Source organism: Tachyglossus aculeatus, chromosome 2 (genome assembly GCF_015852505.1).
Source record: "Tachyglossus aculeatus isolate mTacAcu1 chromosome 2, mTacAcu1.pri, whole genome shotgun sequence".
In the NCBI taxonomy this organism is placed as follows: domain Eukaryota; kingdom Metazoa; phylum Chordata; class Mammalia; order Monotremata; family Tachyglossidae; genus Tachyglossus; species Tachyglossus aculeatus.
This window is the reverse complement of record NC_052067.1, coordinates 150,183,148-150,205,157: the sequence shown is the minus strand read 5'-3', so window position 1 is coordinate 150,205,157 and position 22,010 is coordinate 150,183,148. Positions and strand designations below refer to the sequence as shown.

The 22,010-nt window shown below is 43.9% G+C and overlaps 1 protein-coding gene across 1 annotated transcript in view; it reads right to left on the bottom strand.

The window, feature by feature from the left end:
• The window catches only part of PDZRN4 (PDZ domain containing ring finger 4), a 508,714-nt gene extending 488,529 nt beyond the window's left edge, over positions 1 to 20,185 (bottom strand). The window contains exons 1-3 of the mRNA XM_038768841.1: positions 19,515 to 20,185; positions 14,881 to 14,966; positions 8,414 to 8,522 (exon numbers count right to left, since the gene is read on the bottom strand). Coding sequence (XP_038624769.1) covers positions 8,414 to 8,522; positions 14,881 to 14,966; positions 19,515 to 20,123 — 804 coding nt within the window. The 5' untranslated portion in view covers positions 20,124 to 20,185. The remainder of the gene's footprint in view (positions 1 to 8,413; positions 8,523 to 14,880; positions 14,967 to 19,514) is intronic.
• Positions 20,186 to 22,010: the final 1,825 nt, after the last annotated feature.

Genomic DNA, 22,010 nt, shown 5'->3' with positions numbered 1-22,010 from the left:
CAGGAAGCAAGAAGGAGAAACCAGAAAACATCTGTCTGTATGGTTGTGGCCTAGATTATTTTAGCTCTATTCGGGCTAGTGGTGTTACTGATACCAGTCTTATTTGTCAGCTAGTGATAAGGGGACTGCAACTGGTATCTGGAATAAAAAAGTTCCCAGAGAAAATCCCTTAACCTTAACTGGCAATGAGTCACTTAGCCCATTAAAACAGCTCCATTAAGATGGGCCGATACAAGTCAGGTACCTGTGGCATACGTAAATTTGGTGATCTATGAACCTGCTGTTACCAGGATGAGACACCAGTAGAAATGTGCACTGAGCCGATCTGCAGTTTGTCCTTATTTCCTTGTTAACTGAAGCTTCAATACATTTACTATTATAATTTCATTTTGGTTTTTAAACAGACACAAATGTGGGAAACACAGTTCGTGCCTTCTAAGACTTGACAACCAAAAAAAAGCTAGTCTTATGTCTGAGAAATTCCAAAACTTATCCAAGGCCATTACTGAAATTGCAATTGGGCAAAGAAACTATGCAAATAAAATTAAACATCCTGGATATTTTGACCATTTCACTGCTCACAATTCTCTAACGATTTCCCTCTTCCCCCAAATTAAATCCAAATGCCTGAACACTGGCTTCCTAATCCCTCTGTCCTAACCTCCCTGCCCCAGTCCATCTCCAACCTCATCCAGCCAGTGATGGCTGACACAGAGCAGGGTCACAGCCCTACTCCATGATAGAATTTGGACAGCATATGAACTGAAGCCAAGTATCAGGAGGAGAGGGAACAGGGTGAACCATTGCTCTTTAAATGTGTTCTTCCACTGGCCGATCCAGAACAGGGGGATTTCTGGGGATAGTGAGATCCCCCGTTCCTGGTTTTCTGGCTGGCCTGGTGGGGAATTTGGGGTTTCAATGTTTTAGGTCTTACCATATTCTATCCTCTCCATTATCTACCTCTGCCCTTAGCCTGGAACTCCCCCCTCCTCCTCCTTTATATGTGACAGACAATCACTCTCCCCACCTTCAAAGACTTACTAAAAGCACATTTCCTCCAGGATACCTTCCCTAAGTCCGCATTTCCTCTTCTCCTGCTCCCTTCTAAATCACCCTTCATCACCCCATCCTCAACCCTTCAGCACTTATATATATATATATATATATATATATATATATATATATATATGGATAGAGAGAGAGAGAGAAAGAGAGAGAGGGAGAGAGAGAGAGAGAGATCCAAAATTCATTTACATTAATGTCTGTCTTCCCCTCTAGACTGGAAGCTCCTTATGGAAAAAAAAATGTGTGTACCAACTCTGTTTTATTGTACTTTCCCAAGCACCTAGTACAGTGCACACAGGAAGTGCTCAGTAAGTACAATCTAGAAGAGCCATTCCTTATCGGGCCCCTTGGACCGGTGCTGGGTGATGGTGAAAACCGCCACTGACAGGAAGAGAATGGTGGTATCATTCATTCAATCGTATTTATTGAGCACTTACTGTGTGCAGAGCACTGTACTAAACATTTGGGAAGTACAAGTCGACAACATATAGAGACGGTGCCTACCCAACAACAAGCTCACAGTCTAGAAGGGGGAGACAGACACCAAAATAAAACAAGTAGATAGGTGTCAGAGTAAATAGAACTTCAGCTATCTGCACATCATTAACAAAATAGAGTAGTAAATATGTACAAGTAAAATAGAGTCATAAATATGTACAAATATATACAAGGGGGTAGGGAAGGCGGGGATGGGGAGGAGGAGAGGAAAAGGGGGAGCTCCGTCTCAGAAGGCCTCCTGGAGGAGGTGAGCTCTCAGTAGGGCTTTGAAGGGAGGAAGAGAGCTAGTTTGGTAGATGTATGGAGGGAGGGCATTCCAGGCCAGGGGAAGGATGTGGGCCAGGGGTCGACAGTGGGACAGGCGAGAACGAGGCACAGTGAGGATGTTAGCAGCAGAGGAGTGGAGGGTGTGGGCTGGGCTGTAGAAGGAGAGAAGGGAGGTGAGTTAGGAGGGGGCGAGGTGATGGACAGCCTTGAAGCTGAGAGTGAGGAGTTTTTCCCTGATGCGTTGGTTGACTGGTAGCCACTGGAGATTTTGGAGGAGGGGAGTAACATGCCCAGAGTGTTTCTGTACAAAGACAATCCAGGCAGCAGACTTAAGTACTGACTGAAGCAAGAAGAGACAGGAGGATGGGAGATCAGAGAGGAGGCTGATGCAGTAATCCAATTAGGAAAGGATGAGAGATTGAACTAGCAAGGTAGCGGTTTGGATGGAGAGGAAAGGGCGGATCTTGGAGATATTCTGGAGGTGAGGCCAGCAGGTTCTGGTGACGGATTGGATGTATGGGGTGAATGAGACAGCGGAGTCGAGGATAACACCAAGTTTATGGGCTTGTGAGATGGGAAGGATGGTAGTGCCATCTACAGTGACAGGAAAGTCAGGGAGAGGACAGGGTTTGTGAGGGAAGATAAGGAGCTTAGTCTTGGACATATTGAGTTTTAGATGGTGGGCAGACATCCAGATGGAGATATATATCCTGAAGGCAGGTGGAGATATGAACCTGGAGGGAGGGAGAGAGAGCAGGGCACACAGACTGGCCATGTGTGGAAGTCAATGTCACCACAAACAATCTATCATATTTATTGAGCTGTTACTGTGTGCAGAACACTGTACGAAGCACTTGGGAGAGTATGATACAACAATAACAGAGTTGGTAGACATGTTTCCTGCCCACAGTTAGTTTACAGTCTGGAGGAAGAGGTAGACGTCAATATAAATAAATGAATTACAGTATGTACATATGTGTTGTGGGGCTGAGAGAGGGGTTATAAAAGGAGCAAATCCAAATGCAAGGATAATGCAGAAGGGAATTGGAGAGGAGGAAATGAGGACTTAGGGAATGCCTCTTGGAGATGTGTCTTCAGTAAGGCTTTGAAGATGGGGACTGATTGAGGCTGCATGGCCTCTTGAGCGGTGACTTGTGGAGATGCATACTGCCATACATGTCGCTGGGCTCAGGGGGACTGGACAAGAGTGAGGATGGCTCAGTGCAAATATCACCACTAACACCAAAACAACCCAAGCACATGTTCTAGTGGGGATGTGACATAACTTTCCATTCTTAACTCTCAAGCAAGGCTCTCCCTGAAGCAAGGGGCCAATCCAGGTACTGTATTTTATTTTCGTGGACCAAGTTTTCAAGAGACTTTCACTGTGCTACTCTCATCTATGGATACATTTTTATGGTATCTGTTAAGCGCTTCCCATGAGCCAGGCACTGTTCGAAGCACTGGATATGATACAGATAAACAGTGTGGCTCAATGGAAAGAGCCTGGGCTTGGGAGTCAGAGGTCATGGGTTTTAATGACCAAAGACTACAACCCTCACCCATTAGTTTGCCATGATCATATAGTGGTTAGTACTCTCCATTGTGGCCGCAGCAACTTCAGTTCATATCCAAGTCATGGCAGAGGTGGGGAGTTGTTTTTGAGAAGCAGCATGGCTCAGTGGAAAGAGCATGGGCTTTGGAGTCAGAAGTTTTGGGCTCAAATCCCGGCTCCGCAGCTTGTCAGCTGTGTGACTTTGGGCAAGTCACTTCTCTGTTCCTGTTACCTCATCTGTAAAATGGGGATTAAGACTGTGAGCCCCATGTGGGACAACCTGATTACCCTGTATCTACCCCAGCACTTAGAACAGTGCTTTGCGCTTAACAAAGTGCTTAACAAATACCATTGTTATTATTATTATTATTATTACAAGGTATTTATGTTGAACACAGTGCACGTCCCACATGGGGTTCACAGTCTTCATCTCCATTTAACAGATTAGGTAACTGAGGCACGGGAAAGTGAAATGACTTGTCCAAGGCCACACAGCAGACAAGCAACAGAGCCAGGATTAGAACCCAGGGCCTTCTGACTTTCAGACCAGTACTTTATCCACTAAACCAAACTGCTTCTTCGCACAAAGCCACGTCATCTTGCAACTGAGAACAAAGGTCCTGCCCATGTAGACAAGGAAGACTCCCTTCCACCTTGTCTCTTATGACAACTTTCCCCTGCATAGTTGATACATAAGAGTCTGGATTAGACTTTATTCCAAAATTGGCTAACTAAAATCCCAGCAAGACCATTTCAAACCTCACAGCTCTAACAGCTGTAACCTAACAGTGCAGGACCTTAGCCAAATAAACATGACAAGTATCAGAGATATTTTCTTCAGCTGTACAAGGAGGGTAATGATGGAAAAATGCAGAAGGTACAACATTATAAAATAACAGTGAGCCCAGTCAGCAGTCTGGCAATAGTTAAAAAGTTTCTGTTTAGACATTTTGCAGATGTAAGTTCTTTCTGCCAGTATTAGAGTGAATGCTTTGTTTTACAGAAGCTGGCTCAGCTGACATTAGAAATTCAATGCTTGTGCAGTTTCTCAGGGAAAAAAATGAGCAAGAGGAAACAAAGGCAGTACAAGGAATACACAGTTTAATTCCGAGATTACCGAGAAGTTCAAGTTGTATAAACAAAGGACAAGCTGGCCCAGTGTTTAGTTTTCCTATGATTTTCCATCAGGCTCTCAGTGGATGGAAACCACAAGTACTGTACAGAACAGGTAAAACCATTCTTAACTCCCAGAGACTTACTTGGTAGAAATTAAATTATGGATAATTGAATGATAAACACAGAGTGGGAGACAAGCTGCTGCTTCATTTCAGAATGCCCTGAACAGAGTCCTCTATTTTGGAGAGCAACAAAAGTATTCTTCCAGATGACATGTTTCACTACTTCAAGACATTTTGGTTTGGGGGCTGAATTCCTTTGGCCTGCCACCTCAATAACTGAAATTTCTGGACTAACTTCTGGCCTCTTGACAACTTTCCATAGGTTCTTTTGATATCATCAATTTTCTTGCCTGGCTCGTCTGTTTTAGAATGGAAGATCCTGGAAGGCAAGAATCTGTTTCTACACAGTGTGACAGCTAGTCACATGTTTAAAAAAACGTTAACAACACTCTCCCTAATATCCTTAATCAGAGTAAGCTTGTTTATTTCTTTTATCTTCAAAAAAAATAAGCCTAACACCTAGCCCACTTAAGAACTTTCTTAACTCAGTCATCTGAGCTGGGGACTCTGGAAGCAGCCACTGTTGGGTTTTAGCTCTACTGACAACTTTCTTGATTGATAAAATTGCTGCATTAGTATCTCAGCTAAGGTTTGAGAATCACAGCAAACAAAACACCATAATCATCATAAAAACAAAAACAAGCCAACTGCTTTTCCAAACTGTGGTTCAAGAAATATGTGTCCAGCTCACTCTATCAGGCTTTTAGCCAGCTTTCAACTTAATAATGTTGAACCCTAAAACTTACCAATTAAGAATTTTTTTTAAAAAAAATGAAGGGATGAAGGAAAATACTTGTTCTCTACACAACTTGAACCTACATCAATATTGTATTTCTGAATTCCAAGACACTTTACACTGTCAGCCTATGGTGATGAAAAGTGATGACAGTTTCAGTTTCCTGGGTTTATTTAGTTCCTGCGGCCACTGTCACAATGCTGTCAAATCTATTTATTGTACTAAGGTTACCTTGCAGTAGTGATTTAAAATTCACCCACAGAGGCACACAATATGCTCCATTAAGCATATGCAGTTAACATTAAAGAGAGCACTAAAAAACCAATTATCTTCATTATTAAAATACATCATTTAAAACCAGCCCCTAATTCCTATGTTTATTTGTCTTCTAATTTACCAGGACAATTAATAATAATAATGATGGAATTTGTTAAGCGCTTACTATGTGCAAAGCACTGTTCTAAGCACTGGGGAGGTTACAAAGTGATCAGGGTGTCCCACGAGGGGCTCACAGTTTTAATCCCCATTTTACAGATGAGGTAACTGAGGCCCAGAGAAGTGAAGTGACTTGCCCAAAGTCACACAGCTGACAGTTGGAGAATTTGAACCCATGATCTCTGACTCCAAAGCCCATGCTCTTTCCTCTGAGCCATGCTGCTTCTCCAATAGGGTCCAATTGTTCAGTAGGACAATTCTGTCCTATACCCTATTGGTTACCCACTGCTAAAGATAATAATTATCTTCACTGTACAAGCAACTGATTAAAGTCATGACAAGTCACTTAACTTCTCTGTGCCTCAGTTACCTCATCTGTAAAATGGGGGAATTAATGTTGAGCCCCTTATGGGACAGGGGCTGATTACCTTGTGTCCACCTCAATGCTTAGAACAGTGCTTGTCACATAGTAAGTGCTTAACAAATACCACCATCGTCAATAACCATCCATTTTTATCTTGATTGCTGCCAACTTTTCATCTTTTACCAGTCACACGCATTAGATATTTGTATGAATTGTTAAATCACAGGACAAGAGCCAACCAACCATGGGAGATTTTATTCCATTCTCCCCAGTAAAATTTCATTTCTTTCTAGTTATCAGTCATCATTCTTAAATCAAGTATAATATTGGACTCATCTCCTTACAATAGAAGCATTTGTGCTTTCTTTAATACCAGACAAGGATAGTACAGAATCTTATGATGTGTTTGGGTAAGAATGCAATTATAAATTAAAATTCCGGGATAATTTCAATCTTTTACTTAACTTTTTCACACTGGGAATAATCACAAGAAAAAGAGATTCTGACATCAGTTACAAGCTCAAATTCAATGAGATTTTGTGGGATTAAAATTAATGAAAGGTTACACTGCTGCATTGTATATTAATAGCCTATATTAAATAGCTGCTGAGTTCACTCAATTTATCTTTCATAGTTTAGAAAATTATCCCCACCCATATTAAATGCAGTGGATTTTTTTTAACCAAAAGTGCTATTTCACAACGTGTAATGGAACACTTTCATTCTTTTTTGTCTTCCACTCTACCTCTTGTGGCAAGTAAACGTGACTAAACTCCATAACAGGAGATTATTCTTCTTATAAATCAAGATTATCTGATTTTTGCAATTCAGATATATGTAGCCTCTTACATTCAATCCTATCAACCATTCCAGCACTCAACAAATATTGGTATCCACCTTTCTGATACTTGGAACAGTTAAAATGTAAAAGGCAAGACAGGGCAGGAGCTTTAAGGAGAACATGTTTGAAATACAATCATATTGTCATAAATCACGTTAGGGAAATGCATAAAAACAAAGGGAGAAATTATCACAATCGTGAATAAACATATGAACATTTTCATGGTGTCATTCTTATCAGGCAAATTGTCAGGACAAGCTGGATAGAATCAGTGAAAAGTAGGCCTTATCCTTCTTGGCTGAGCTGCTTGTAGATGAAAATCTTGTAACAAGGGACTGCTTGCGATAAAAATCACATTGCCAATTATTTTCAAAAAAGCCAGTTCTATTTCCTTCTAAACAAAGGCCCACTCAGTCCAAGAATTTGGGCATTCTGTTTTTCCAAATTATAAAAATTTTAGTATTTCTGGACTTCCAACACTAGGGTGAAACTCATATTCCTTTTCAACATTCAATAACTCAGGTTAATTTAGGAGTAGTTGAATATAGTTTGAAATGTACACACTCAGTGAAATAAAGAAAATACCAGCATCTCCCTTTAATTGTCTTCATCCATATATTTTAAAGCCTTATTCACTGCACTGGATTTCCAAGCAACTGTATATGTTCAGATAATTCTGGTGAAAAACAGCTACAGAGACTGTGTTTGGAAGAATATCCTAAATAGTCAAATCAAATACCAACAGTTTCCATTTTGATTTTTACTTCTTCTGTGCCAACAGGTAAACCAAGGCCACCGTGGTACAATGAAATTGGGTAAAAATGAAAATAAAAAATAAAAAATAAGTTCAACGGGCAAAAAGACCCAACTGGCATATGACTAGGACCCAAAATTCCATTGTCATAGTCCGGCAAGGAACGATTTCCACTTGCTGGTTTTTTGTTTTCCTTTCTTCCCCATACATTGCCAAAAAAGCAATGATACAGTGTTAATGAACATAAAACCCTCACCAACTTTTGGCTTCTAACTAAAGAAAGCACTTATCTTTAAATAGTAGCAATCAAAGAAAGGAGCAAGAAACATCACCACTGCAATTTTATGAACACTGAAAATCAGTGAATGGGTACTGTTTGAAACAATATCTTGCTCTTATACTCACTGATTATAACCCAAAAGAACTCCAATGTCTTAATTGTTCTAAGACATTCTCAAGCATACATTTACCAAACAGCTACTATAAAGTGTTTTTAGCTGCTAGCAGCTTCATCACTTGTTGGGGTAAAATCAATGGCAGGTGACATATTAAAATTATGAATTGAGAAAGAAATATTGGCTGATCTTCTTAATATATAAAATATGAAAAAATGAAAATTACCTTATCATTGATCAAATGTGTATTCTATTTTTCTCTTACCTCAATGATCTTGTCATGAATTTCTAGGCCATCTGTTTTATCAGCAGGTCCATTTTCCAAAATCTTGGAAACATAAATGCCTTCAGCTGAAGATTCCTCCTGATTATCCAAAGGGAAAAATATAGAAGCCATATAGCAGAAAGGAGAAGAGAATGTTACATTAAAATATAGAAGCTACTGGATTCAGCATTGCAAATCACTCCAAAATATGCAACAAAGACTTGGGACTTTTGGATTTAAACAACATGAAATAGATTATTCAATACATTGGCAAGATTATCTATTTAATAGATTATCTATTTATCTATTAAAGCACTTAGTACAGTTCTCTACATACAGTAAACACTCAGTAAATACGATTGAATAAGTGAATATTTATTTTTGATCACTTTAGTACCCGTGAAAAGAGCCCGGGACTGGGAGTCAGAAGGTCATGGGTTCTAATCCTTGCCCTGCAACCTGTCTTCTGTATGACCTTAGGCAAGTGACTTTGAGTCTCTGTGACTCAGTGACCTCATCCGTAAAGTGAAGATTGAGACAGGGTGCCCCATATGGGACAGGGGACTGTGTCCAACCGGATTTGCTTGTATCCACCCCAGTGCTTAATACAGTGTCTGGCAAATGGTAAGGACTTAACAAATCCCATAATTAAGATGGAACACAAATGAGTTGACAGTGATCAGAAACTAAGTAAAACCAATTAATTGTATTTATTGAGTGCTTACTGTGTACAGGGCGCTGTACCGAACATTTGGGAGAGCACGATAACAATATAACGACACATTCCCTGCCCACAGTGAGCTTATAGTCAAGAGGGGGAGACAGACATTAATATAAATAAATAAACTACAGATACATAAATAAGTGCTGTGGGCCTGGGGTGGGTGGGTTGTGAACAAAGGGAGCAAGTCAGGGTGACGCAGAAGGGAGTGGAAAAAGGGGAAATGAGGGCTTAATCAAGGAAGACCTCTTGGAGGAGATGTGCCTTCAATAAGGTCTTGAAGATGAGGAGAGTAATTGTCTGTCAGTTATGAAAAGGTAGGGCATTCCAGGCCAGAGGCAGGATCTGGGCAAAATGGTCAGGGGTGAGATAGCTGAGATTGAGGTAAAGTGAGTAAATTGGCATTAGAGGAGTGAAATGTGCAGGCTGGGTTTGAGTAGAAAAGTAGCGAGTTGAAGTAGGAGGGGGCAAGGTAACTGAATGCTTTATAGCCGAGGCTAAGGAGTTTCCCTTTGATGAAGAGGTGGGTGGGAAACCACTGGAGGTGCTTGAGGAGTTGGAAAACATGGGCTGAATGCTTCTGTAGAAAAATAATCCAAGCAGCAGAGCAAAATATGGACTGAAGTGGGTTAAGACAGGAGGCAGGGAGGTCAGCAAGGAGGCCGATACAGTAATCAGTGTAGGCAAACTGTAGAAAAATTCACTCTTGCATGTAAATTGTGATGAGTTCATAAAAGGGAACACTCAAGAAAGAAAGGGTCTATTGCTGTTTGCCTAAAAGAAATCACCTTCTTACACTGCCATTCATTTTGAGGTTTTACAGTCATTTTTTATTACCCAATCCAAAAGTAGCAATATAGGCATATATAAGGAAGGATTTTTTTTCTGACGTTAGCCTAGAGCATCCTATTCACATGGGAGATTAAAAACTGCTCAGTTGTGAAATCGAAAATGATGAACTCTACACGAAGAGACAATCTATTTGAGCTAATCTTTATACATTTCAAGGGCAATTTTCCTAATGAATAGTTAAAGTACAGAAAACTACAGCCAGCAGAATGAAAACAAGATGGTGTATGGTTTGCCAGGCAAATGACATCATTAGACAGTGCATAACCACCTTATAAAATCAGACAGAGAACTGAAGAGAATGAGAATGAAAAAAGGGATTAAACAGGGGTCAGAAAACCCAAATTCCAATCCCTCCTCTGTCACTAGCCTATAGTATGACCTTGGATAAATCACTTAACCTCCTTCGGCCTCAATTTCCTCATCTATAAAATGGTGATAAATTAACTACTCTCCCTACCTCATTAGACTGTGAGTTTCTTGTTGAACAAGGGGGTCGATTTGGATCTTTTTTATCTTGTTTCTATCTCAAAGTTGAGTATAGTGATTTGTCATTTAGTGAACTCTCAGTAAAGACCATTTTAAAAATTTTATTAGTATTTCTCCTATATCGACAACGTTAAATAAGGCCACTTTAAGTGGTATATCAATTTCCCAAATCCACTAAATCAATCAACCCATGATATTTTTTCAGTGCTCACAGTCTGCAGAGCACTGTACTAGGCTCTTGGAAGAGTACGATGCAATAGAGTTGGTAAACACGATTCCAGCACACAAGGAGCCTATAGTGTAGCAGGGAGACAGATATTAAAGCAATTTGCAGATGGAAGAAATTGGAGAGTATAAAGATACATGTGTTTAAGTTCTCCCCACTATCAGCATCAGACCTGGAGAGTTTCCAGTACTCTACCAGTCTCTGCTATAGGAGGGAGAGTTAAACAGAGGCCTAACCATTCGATTCCTAGCTTGGGCAGTAGCTAGCGAGTGGAAGGTAATCTGCTACAAGTCAAAACTCACCCATGCTGGGCAGCAGCACTATGGGATAGAGTCAAGGGCAGAGACTCGAGTTAACTGTGTGGAAGGTGGCAGAAGTGGAAACCGCTTCTGTATTTTTACCGAGAAAACTCACTGGATCCACTATCAGAATGATTGCAGATGGAGAATGGGGCGTTCTGGGAGAGGTGTGTGTGATGTCGCTATGGTTCCGGAAACAACTCAACAGCATAAGACAAGAAAATGTAAGTTCTCAGAGGTTGGGAGTGGGGTGAATAAGCACTTAAGGATACAAATCCAAGTGTATATTTAATGCAAAACGAAAGGTAAGCTCTGCACACGGTAAGCACTCAATAAAAACAATTGAATGAATGAGAAATGAGAACCTAGTCAGAGAAGGCCTCTTTCATTCATTCAATCATATTTATTGAGCGCTTACTGTGTGAGAGCACTGTACTAAGCGCTTGGGAAGTACAAGTTGGCAACATATAAAGATGGTCCCTACCCAACTATGGGCTCACAGCCTAGAAGGTGGAGACAGACAACAAAACAAAACATGTGGACAGGTGTCAAGTCCTCAGAACAAATAGAATTAAAGCTAGATGCACATCATTAACAAAATAAATAGAATAGTAAATATGTACAAGTAAAATAAATAGAGTAATAAATCTGTATAAACATATACACAGGTGCTGTGGGGAGGGGAAGGAGGTAGGGCTGGGGGGATGGGGAGGAGGCGGGAGGCGGGAGGCGAAGGCCTCTTGAAGAACTTATGACTTTAGTAAGGCTTTAAAGATGGGTAGCGTGGTGGTCTGTTGGATGTGAGTGGGGAGGGAATTTCAGACCAGAAGGAGGATATGGGCAAGGGGTCAGTGGTGAGACAAATAATAATAATAATGATAATAATGGCATTTGTTAAGTGCTTACTCTGTGCAAAGCACTGTTCTAAGCGCTGGGGGGGTTACAAGGTGATCAGGTTGTCCCACGTGGGGCTCACAGTCTTAATCCCCATTTTACAAATGATGTAACTGAGGCTCAGAGAAGTCAAGTGACTTGCCCAAGGTCACAAAGCAGACATGTGGAGGAGCCAGGATTAGAACCCGCAACCTCTGACTCCCAAACCTGTGCTCTTTCCACTGAGCAATGCTGCTTCTCATTTGAGTAGATTGGCATCAGAGGAATGAAATGTGTGGATTGGGTTGGAGAAGCAGTATGGTCTAGTGGCACTAGCATGGGCTTGGGAGTCAGAGGATATGTGTTCTAATCCCTGCTCCACCACTTGTCATCTGTGTGGCCTTGGTCAATTTTTTCACTTCTCTGTGCCTCAGTTACTTCAGCTGTAAAATGGGGATTAAGACTGTGAGCCCCACGTGGGACAACCTCTTTACCTTGTATCTACCCCAGTGCTTAGAACAGTGCTTGGCACATAGTAAGTGCTTAACCAATACCATTATTACTATTAATAGTAGGAGATTAGAAGGAAAGGTAAGAGGAGATAAGCTGATTATTGAACCTTGACTTCACTGGCACTGTCCTCTCCTGGTTCTCCTCCTAAACTCTGGACACTCCTTCCACAGGCTCCTCTTCTACCTCTACCTGTGGAAGTTCCTCGAAATCCATCCTATTCTCCATCTTTTCCCACTCCTTTGGAAAAAACTCATCCATTCCAATAGCATCAATTACCATGTCTACATGTGGATGATCTTCCTCTTCATCCCTGACCTCTCTCCTGTTCTGAAGTCTTGCATTTCTGCCTGCCTTCAATACATCTCTAATCAGATGTCCCAATGACACCTTGAATTTAAAATATCCAAAACAGAACTCTTCATCATCCCACCCAAAACCCATCCTCCCTTTGGCTTTTCCATCACTGTAGACAACACTACTATCCTGTCTCGCAAGCCCGTAACCTTGGTATTATCCTCGACTCATCTCTCTTATTCAAGCCACATATTAAATGTCACCACATCCTGTCGGTTTTAACTTCACACCGTATCACATCTTCCCTTTCCTTGTCAACCAAACTGCTACTGCATTGATCTAAGCACTTATGTCCCACCTTGACTGTTGTATCAGCCTCCTCACTGATTCTCTGCCTCCTGTCTTTTCCCCATTCCAGTCCTCACTTCACTCTGCTGTTCAGATCGTTTTTCTAAACACAGATTCCATTCATGTTTCCCCACTCCTCAAAAGCCTCCAGTGGTCACCTGTCCACCTCTTTATCAAACAGACTCTCCTTAATATCAACTTTAAAGCACTCAATCAGCTCATCCCCTCAATTATCATACTTATTTCCTACTATAGTTTACCCCTTAGGCTTCACTCCAACATCACTGTACCCTGATCGCATCTATCTCACCACCGACACCTTTCCCACATCCTCTCTTTGGCCTAGAACTTCTTAACCCCTTTGTATTTGACAGACCACCACTTCCACCACCTTCAAAGTCCCGTTAAGATCACATCTCCTCCAAGAGTCTTTCCCTAAGCCCTCATTTCCCTGATTGTACCTTTAAAGCACTTAATATTCACTCCATCCTCAGCCCCTCACCATTTATGTACATATCCATAATTTGTTTTAATGTCTGCCTCCTAGACTAGATTGTAAACTCCTAGTGGTCAGGGAACATCTCTGTCAGCTCTGTTGTATGCTCCCAGGTGCTCAGTACAGTGCTCTGCTCACAGTAGGCACTCAATAAATACCACTGTGGTTGATTGGGGGCCTTAAAGTCAATGGTAAGGAATCCCGGTTTTTTGCAAAGGTGGCTAGGCAGTATTGGAGGATTTTGAGGAGTGGGAAGGTATGAGCTGTATTTTTTTTTGGAAAAATGATCCAGTTAGCAGAGTGAAATATGCACTAAAGAGAAAAGGGACAGGAGGCAGGGAGGTCAGAATGGAGACTGCGTCTATTATATAAAAAAGCTCCAGGATGGTATTATAAGGATGCCAAATAACATTGTGTTCCAAAAATCTTCCTAAGAGGAAGGTAAAGCAATTGTTCAAACAGTAAAAAATATACCTTTCCATAAATATGCACGGAAGATTTACAGACACAAAAATACTGTTTACGGCTCGAAATTTTACTCAACTCATGGAAAGGATGTGTCATTGGCTCTTTTACCTAAACAGGAAATATGGTCTAGGAAATACAATACAATATCCTTGGGCAACATCTGCAATGCCGCATGCCAAAATTCACGCTTCCTTGAAAGTGCTTCAGATAGGACATGTCTTTCTCTGAGTTGTTAATGCAACTTATGCCTTTACCAATCATGATAAATGATACAAGTATTATTAGATGAAATGTCTTGCATGGCTGCTAAACAGCTATAATCTCAAGACAATAAAATGGTCCTGGGTGTATATTGATGGTATTAATTATAACCGATTTATGAATTAAAGTTTTAGAACACAGTTGGCAAGTGAAACACATTTACATCTAGGAATGTCTTTATCAAACCATGCAGTGCCTGGTGTTTTCTTCACTTCTCCTTCCTCATCTCAAGTTTTGAGATATACAAGATAGTTTCAGAAGTGCTATGATTGGTTTGTGAGTGTGGTGCTTTGGTGGCACAAAACGAGCAGAAGTGATAGTTGGGAGAATAATAATCTGGGAAGGTTAATGGCTTTCTGGGGCATACCTCTTGGAGGACATAGCATTCTGGAGGGCTTAAAGATGAAGAAATATGGGGGAAATTAGAAGAATTCTGAAACATGCTTCCTACTCACATCTATTTCAAATGATACAGAGAAAATTGCTGTTTTCAGGAAAAATTCCAGGTGTGCACTGGTGTGATAAGTAATCTTAAAGATTAAAATCAGTTACAACTCTTTTGTTTTCCTATTCCAAATCCACAAAAGGATGAAAGCTAACTGCATATTTTACCAGTAAGATTAACTTGCCTGATTTGGTCGTCCTCCTATAATGTTGAATCCCAAAGTGTCATTTTCTCTTTGTAGGACAATGGTTAGTGGCTTGGACTCTCCTCCCTGGGAAAGCAAAATAATATAATAAAGTAGGTTAGATGTATTAAGCAAAAAGAATGCTACTAAACGGTGTCAAGCTTTAATTATTAAAAATGCAAAACAAAGTCAAAAGGAAAACCTGATTAAAATTACGCTAGGTCATTAAAACAATACAAGGAGAAGAACGAGGGGTGGAGACATGGAGCTTCTGCTTCAGAGGCTCAGTTTTTAACCATAAAAGGAGTCAAGGAGCTTATTATCTATGTATCAATCAACTAGTGGTTTTTAGTGAACACTTACTATGTGCAGAGCAATATAGGAAGGACTTGGGAAAGTGCTATACAATACAGTTGTGACACATGTTTCCTGCCCACAAGGAATTTACAGTCTAGATTAGGAAACAGACATTTAAATAAATTGCCAGTAGTGAAAATGTCAAAGGGTAAGGATATGTACCGATGTGCTGTGGGGCTGCAGCGGGATGAACATCAAGTTTAGTACTAAAAAGTGCCATTCTAAATCTTGACTACATTTTTAGATTCACTCCCTTTTCTGCCTCCAAATATCCCTGGAGACTCCTTCCTGTATAGTTCCTCTCCCTCAGAAAAGTCAAAAAGATGACCATTGACTCATTCCTCTTTGATAGTCAGGGTGGTGATTATGAAAAAATTGTATTATGTTCTGTTCAGCAAGATGAAATGAAATGCCTTTATTATAGGACTACATCAGCAGAAGTTTGGCCTATATATTTCACCTCACAGTTTAAAAGATATCTCTGCAAAATGAATGTAACATATTAAAGTGGACATTATATAGGCGAATAATTATTTAAGTCAGAGTTCGTTACCTCTCAAAAACACTGAAGAACACTTTAAATATAAAATGAAATCCTACAAGATTGGAAAGGGAGAACACGTTTATATATTTGAACACACTCCAAAACAATAGAAGGTTATATAGTGGTGAATTCAAAAGGAACTTTTTCCTTATTTGTATTGCTTTCAGAATATTTAATTACTCGTTTCTTAATACCACCCCGCGGCTTCCATACAAATTTCTCTCAGGCAGTGCACAGAGCATCCCCTACTGGTAAAGAGAAAAACGACTAAGTGTACTCCCGGGTCAAGAGGAATCATCTGATACCAATTCTAACTAATTAGGATAGCTTCCTTCCTTTGGATCCAATTTCTTCTTCCTAAACATCCCTGCAACTCTACAAAAGCGCCCAACTGTCTAAGGATAGTAATTCCCTCACCTCCCACTCTCTCTCTCCTCTTCCTACTGCAACCCAGGAGTTTGGGAAAAACGTGTTTCTTGGACAGATAATCCTCCCATTCCGTAAAAGCAATGAAATTTCTGTGAATATACACACATACACACGGGCAAATGCATGCATGTTGTGTATACACGACACACAATTCCGTGAGCATATATACAGGCAAATGTCTGTATATAGTGTATACACTACACACACACACACACACACACACACAGTCTTCGTGCTGGAAGTTGACTGTGAGTAGCATATTCCTAAAGTACACAGTAATATTGCCAAGTGTACCAATCACACCAAGTCCTCTGTTTTTGAAAATAATCCACTAGTGGGGTTTAGAAAGCATCATACACTACGGAGCTTCTTCAGAAGACAACACCTTAGTCTGCTTGAGAAGAAACATTCAGGCAATGGTTTTAGTAGCACCTATGCTGCCACCTATTCTGCAAGAGAACTCAGTTCATAGGAGACAAAACGGTTCATAGTTTCGGATTCCTTTTTCCTAGAAGTCGTTAAGGACCTATGAACAACAACAAAAATGTTTCTTGGGAGGAATGTGAATTCCAACTAAATCACTGCTCACCAGGGCTGAGACTCCGGCCCCAAATGGTCCAGCGGAGGATTAATGTTAACGTTTCTGCAAACAACCCTTTTCCCTAGCTAAAACCCTTCCCTACTAAAGGGGACTTGTTTATTCGTTGCAAATTAGGATCGTAGACAATTTACAAATCAAGAGGGCTTTATGAGGTAAACACCTAAATTCTGTTTGCCAATCAAGGTCTCCTACAGCCTGGCCTCCGGGGTTCCTTATCATGATAAAAATGACGGTAGTAGTTAAGCGCTTACTGAGTGCCAGGCACTGTACTAAGCGCTGGGGTGAATACAAGCAAATCGAGTTGGTCACGGTGCTGTTCTCGTCCCATCGACGCCAACCAGTCCGAAGATTGGTGGGGTACGGGGGTGGCAAAGGGTCTTCCCAGCCCCGCAAGCACCCGCTGGAAACAATCTCCTCTCCCCAGCTTCTGGGAAAAGGCATCGATCCGTGGTACTTTATTGAGCGTTTACCCTGTGCTCTGTACTAAGCGCTCGAAGTAGCATGGCTTAGTGGAAAGAGCAAGGGTTTGGGAGTCAGAAGTTGTGGGTTCTAATCCCAGCTCTGCCAGTTGTCAGCTGTGTGACTTTGGGCAAATCACTTAATTTCTCTGTGCCTCAATTACCTCATCTGTAAAATGGGGATTAAGACTATCAGCCCCACCTGGGACAAACTGATAACCTTGTATCTCCCCACCTTGTATTTCTCCCAACGCTTAGAATAGTGCTTGGCACATAGCAAGCACTTAACAAATACTATCATTATTGTTATTTGAGAAGCAGCGTGGTTTACTGGGAGAAGCACGGGTTTGGGAGTCAGAGGTCGTGGGTTCTAATCTCACTCTGCCACCTGTCAGCTGTGGGATTTTGGGCAAGTCACTTAACTTTTCTGTGCCTCAGCTAACTCCTCTGTAAAATGGGAATGAATACTGTGAGCCCCACGTGGGACAACCTGATTACCTCGTATTTACCCCAGCGCTTAGAACAGGGTTTGACATCTAGTAAGAGCTTAACAAATACCATCATTATTATTATTACACTATGACAGGACTGATCGACACAGTCCCTGCCCACAACGAGTCTCTCTGTTGCTGAATTGTACTTCACAAGCGCTTAGTACTGTGCTCTGAAAAACAGTAAGCGCTCAATAAATACGATTGAATGGATGGATGAATGTAGGGTATTTATTGGGTGCTTTTTGCAGGCGGAGAAATTCATTCAATCGTATTTATTGAGCGCTTCCCATGTGCAGAGCACTGTACTAGGCGCTTGGAAAGTACAATTCAGCAACAAAGAGAGACAATCACTACCCAATACCGGGCTCATAGTATAGAAGAGGGGAGGCAGACATCAAAACATGGCAATGACCCTCAGTCTCCCCGCTCTAGGCCACCTCCACCCCCTAAAAAAAAGAAAATCAAGAGGCAACAAGATCTCGTGCGAGGCTCCTGGACTTGAGCTGCCCAGCACCAGACAAGGGGTGTCGAAGGTGCAGTTGGTAGGTCCAACGTTGGACCCAACAAAGGTTCAAAACCTTTCCCCGTGGCCCTTCTCCCTCCCCTCTGCTGGCTCAAGTGCTGGCCCAAAGCCGGGGGGCGGCGAGATGGGAGGCGAGAAGGGATGGAGATGAGGAGTCCTTAACAAGCATTTAGGGTTGGGCTCTGCAGAGAGGAAGAGCCCACGCCCAAGTGTCACTGCTGAACGAGCAAATCAGACGGAGCTACGGTGGAGGATCCGGAGGAAAGGGGTTGTGGTCGCCTCCTGGATGGGTGTTAGGTGTGATAAACTGTCCTCTCCCCCAGACCACTCCTTGAAAAAGTTGGGGCTGTGCTGAGGCCGGCCAACTCCTACTATAGGAAACTGAGGGGAAGGTGCCGCCCCTCCTCTGGGGCCCCTCAAATAGGCAGGAGAGGTTCCACGCTGGGGGCAAGGGAAGGATGGATGGGAGGCAAGTCAAAGGATGGATGGAGCAAGTCAACAATTCACTCACTCATTCAATCGTATTTATTGAGCGCTTACTGTGTGCAGAAGCAAGTCAAGGATGGATGGGGGCAAGGGAAGGATGGATGGGGCAAGTCAAAGGATGGATAAGGGCATAGCAAAGGATTGATGGGGGCAAGTCAAAGGGTGGATAAGGGGGGCAAGTCCAAAGATAGATGGGGGAAAGTCAAGGATTCATTCGTTCTTTCAATCGTATTTAATTGAGTGCTTACTGTGTGCAGGGTCAAGTCAATGATGGATGGGGGCAAGAGAAGGATGGATGGGGCAAGTCAAAGGATGGATGGGGGCAAGTAAGTCAAAGGATGGATGGAGCAAGTCAAAAGATGTATGGGGCAAGTCAAAGGATGGATGGGGTGGGTAAGTCAAGGATGGATGGGGACAAGTCAAAGGATGGATGGGGCAAGTCAGAGGATGGATGGGGCAAGTCAAAGGATGGATGGGGCAATTCAAAGGATGGATGGGGCAAGTCAGAGGATGGATGGGGCAAGTCAAAGGACGGAAGGGGGCAAGTCAAAGGATGGATGGGGTGGGTAAGTCAAAGGATGGATGGGGGCCAGTCAAAGGATAGATGGGGCAAGTCAAAGGATAGATGGGGGCGAGTCAAAGGATGCACAGGGGCGGGTAACTCAAAGGCTGGATGAGGAGCCCCTCTCCGTCGCCCCCGGCCCGCTCGGCCCCGCCCCAGGGTTCCGGGCCCCCCGGCTCACCCTCGCCTGGGCAGCGGCCAGGTTCCTGGTGATGTTTCCGATGTGGGCCATGGACCGGTTGAACCTCTTCTGGTAGGTGAGCGCCGTGAGCCGCACCTCGCTCTGCAGCGCCCACAGCTGCGCCAGCAACCACTGCTCCCGCTTGCTCCACTTGAGGGGCTCCCCGCCCCGCCCGCCGCCGCCGCCTCCGGGAAGCCCTCCGGCCTCCGCGCCTCCCTCCCTCTCCTCCTCCTCCTCCTCCTGCTGCTGCTGCTGTCCGTCCTCCCGGCCTTGGGCATCCCGGTCTGGGCGGTGCGGGCAGTGGCGGACGTGCTTTGCCAGCTCTCGCAGAGGGACGGCCCGGCCGCAGCCCCGCTGGCTGTAGTCGCACTTGACCTCCAGCTTCCGGACGAGGCTGCGGAGGGGCAGCACCCGGTGCAGCTCCCCGGCCGAGATGGGCTGGCACCGCAGCGGGCACCGGCGCTCCCGCGCCGCCCAGGGCACCAGGCAGCCGGCGCAGAAGACGTGTCCGCACGGGGTGGACAGCGGCTCCTCCAGGACCTGGCCGCACAGCTTGCACTTCAGGTCCGGGTCCACGGCTTCGGGGAAGCGGGCCAGGTCGAAGCCCATGGCCGGGGCCAACTGGCCGGAGCCTCTCCCCGTCCAGCTGCCGCCGCCGCCGCCGCCGCTATTGCTCCTGCGGCGGCTCGGGGGAGGAGGAAGAGGGGAGTGAGCGCAGAGTTTGTTGGGCTTCAAGTTTTCAGCCGCTTACTCAGTTCTCCGCCCGCGCACACACCCCTGGCGCTAAGAAGCACGGCCTCCTCTCCAGGCTCCTCCTCCTCTTCCTCCTTCTCCTCCTCCTCCTCCTCCTCCTCCACTTTCTCCTCCTCCTCCCCCTCCACCTTCTTCTCCTCCTCCTCTACTTCTTCCCCCTCCTCCTTCTTCTCCTTCTTCCTCTCCTTCTCCTCCTCCTTCTCCCCTCCTTCTCCTCCTCCTCCTCCTTCTCCCTCTCCTGCTCCTTCTTCTCCTCCTCTTCCTCCTTCTCCTCCTCCCTCTTTTTCTCCCTCTCCTGCTCCTCCTCCTCCTCCTTCTCCCTCTCCTCCTCCTCCCTCTCCTGCTCCTTCTTCTCCTCCTCTTCCTCCTTCTCCTCCTCCCTCTTTTTCTCCCTCTCCTGCTCCTCCTCCTCCTTCTTCTCCTTCTCCCTCTCCTGCTCCTCCTCCTCTCCTCTTCCGCCTCCTTCTCCTCCTCCTAGTCCTTCTCCTCCTCCTTCTCCTCTTCCTCCTCCTCGGCGCCGCCCCCCCTCCCCCCGGCCTTTCCTTCCTCCCAAGGCCGCCTCCAGGGGACAGGATCGGCCACACAAAAAAAATAGCCAAAAAGAGGAAAGGAGCCTGGACTTTACATTGACCCCACCACTGAAAACAGGGGATGAGTCGAGCCGAAAACCGGGCTCGGCCCCATTCCATCTCCCCCTGCCTTTATTTATTCAGTTATGTGGTTTGCTTAAAAGCTTTAGTTCCTTTGGGAAGTTTGGCATTGGGTGAGGGGAGGTGGTCTGATCAAGGAGGTGGTTGCCCCTTCTTGAAAGCCCTCCACTAATTTGTAAAGCCCGTACCTACTCTCCTATCCTATCATGTCCTCTCCTCTCCTACCCAGGAGCTTGATGACAAAAACACCAGGAGGTTCAGGTGTGAGGGCCAAGAGAGGCAGAACAAGGCACTGGATCCTTCTCCAGAGGAAGGAGTTGTAGTATTTGCCAAGTATTTACTCTGTGCCAAACACTGGGCTAAGCCCTGGGAGAGATGTGATACAATCAAATCAGTCCCAGCTCCCATCCCAACTGGTTCTCTCAGCCTGAAGGGGAGGAAGAACAGGTATTTCATCTCCAATTTACCGAGAAGTTAAATGATTTGCCCAAGGTCACACAACAGGCAAATAGCAGAGCAGAACTAGTACCCGAGTCTGCTTGTCAACCAGACCTCATTTCTCTGGTTTCTGGGATCCATCCTCAAAGGTCCAGGGCCATCAGGGTGGAGAGATGAGTATAAGCTGATCTGCTTATATCCCCCCCACCCCCACCCCCCGTGAGAGTGTCACCTTCTTTTCTGACTCTTGCTTCAGCTGTCTCTGTGCTTTTCAAATAGGTTCATCTTTCCCAAAGAGGGATGTTAGTGAATTTTCCAAAGGCTGGGCTGCTCCTGGCACTTGAGGGCCCTAAAATGAGAGTTCAAAGTGTCATCCTTCCCTGACCAACGATGCAACATGTAACAGAATGATTTTATCAAAGGACACGATGTGACCAAGTGGCTCAACAGTGATTTCCAATACCAGTTCTAAAATCTACAATCCTGTCCCTTCTCCTCTGTCCCCAACCTCCCTTTGTATCAGCTCGCAAGGGGCTGAACCTTGCATCTCTCCTCAGGTAAAGACTGAGGATGGAGAAGGCTAGAGGAGGGGGTGGGGAGGGAAGGAGTGGGGGAGAAAGACAATTCCCTTCCACTATGGGCTGGGTCTCAGGTG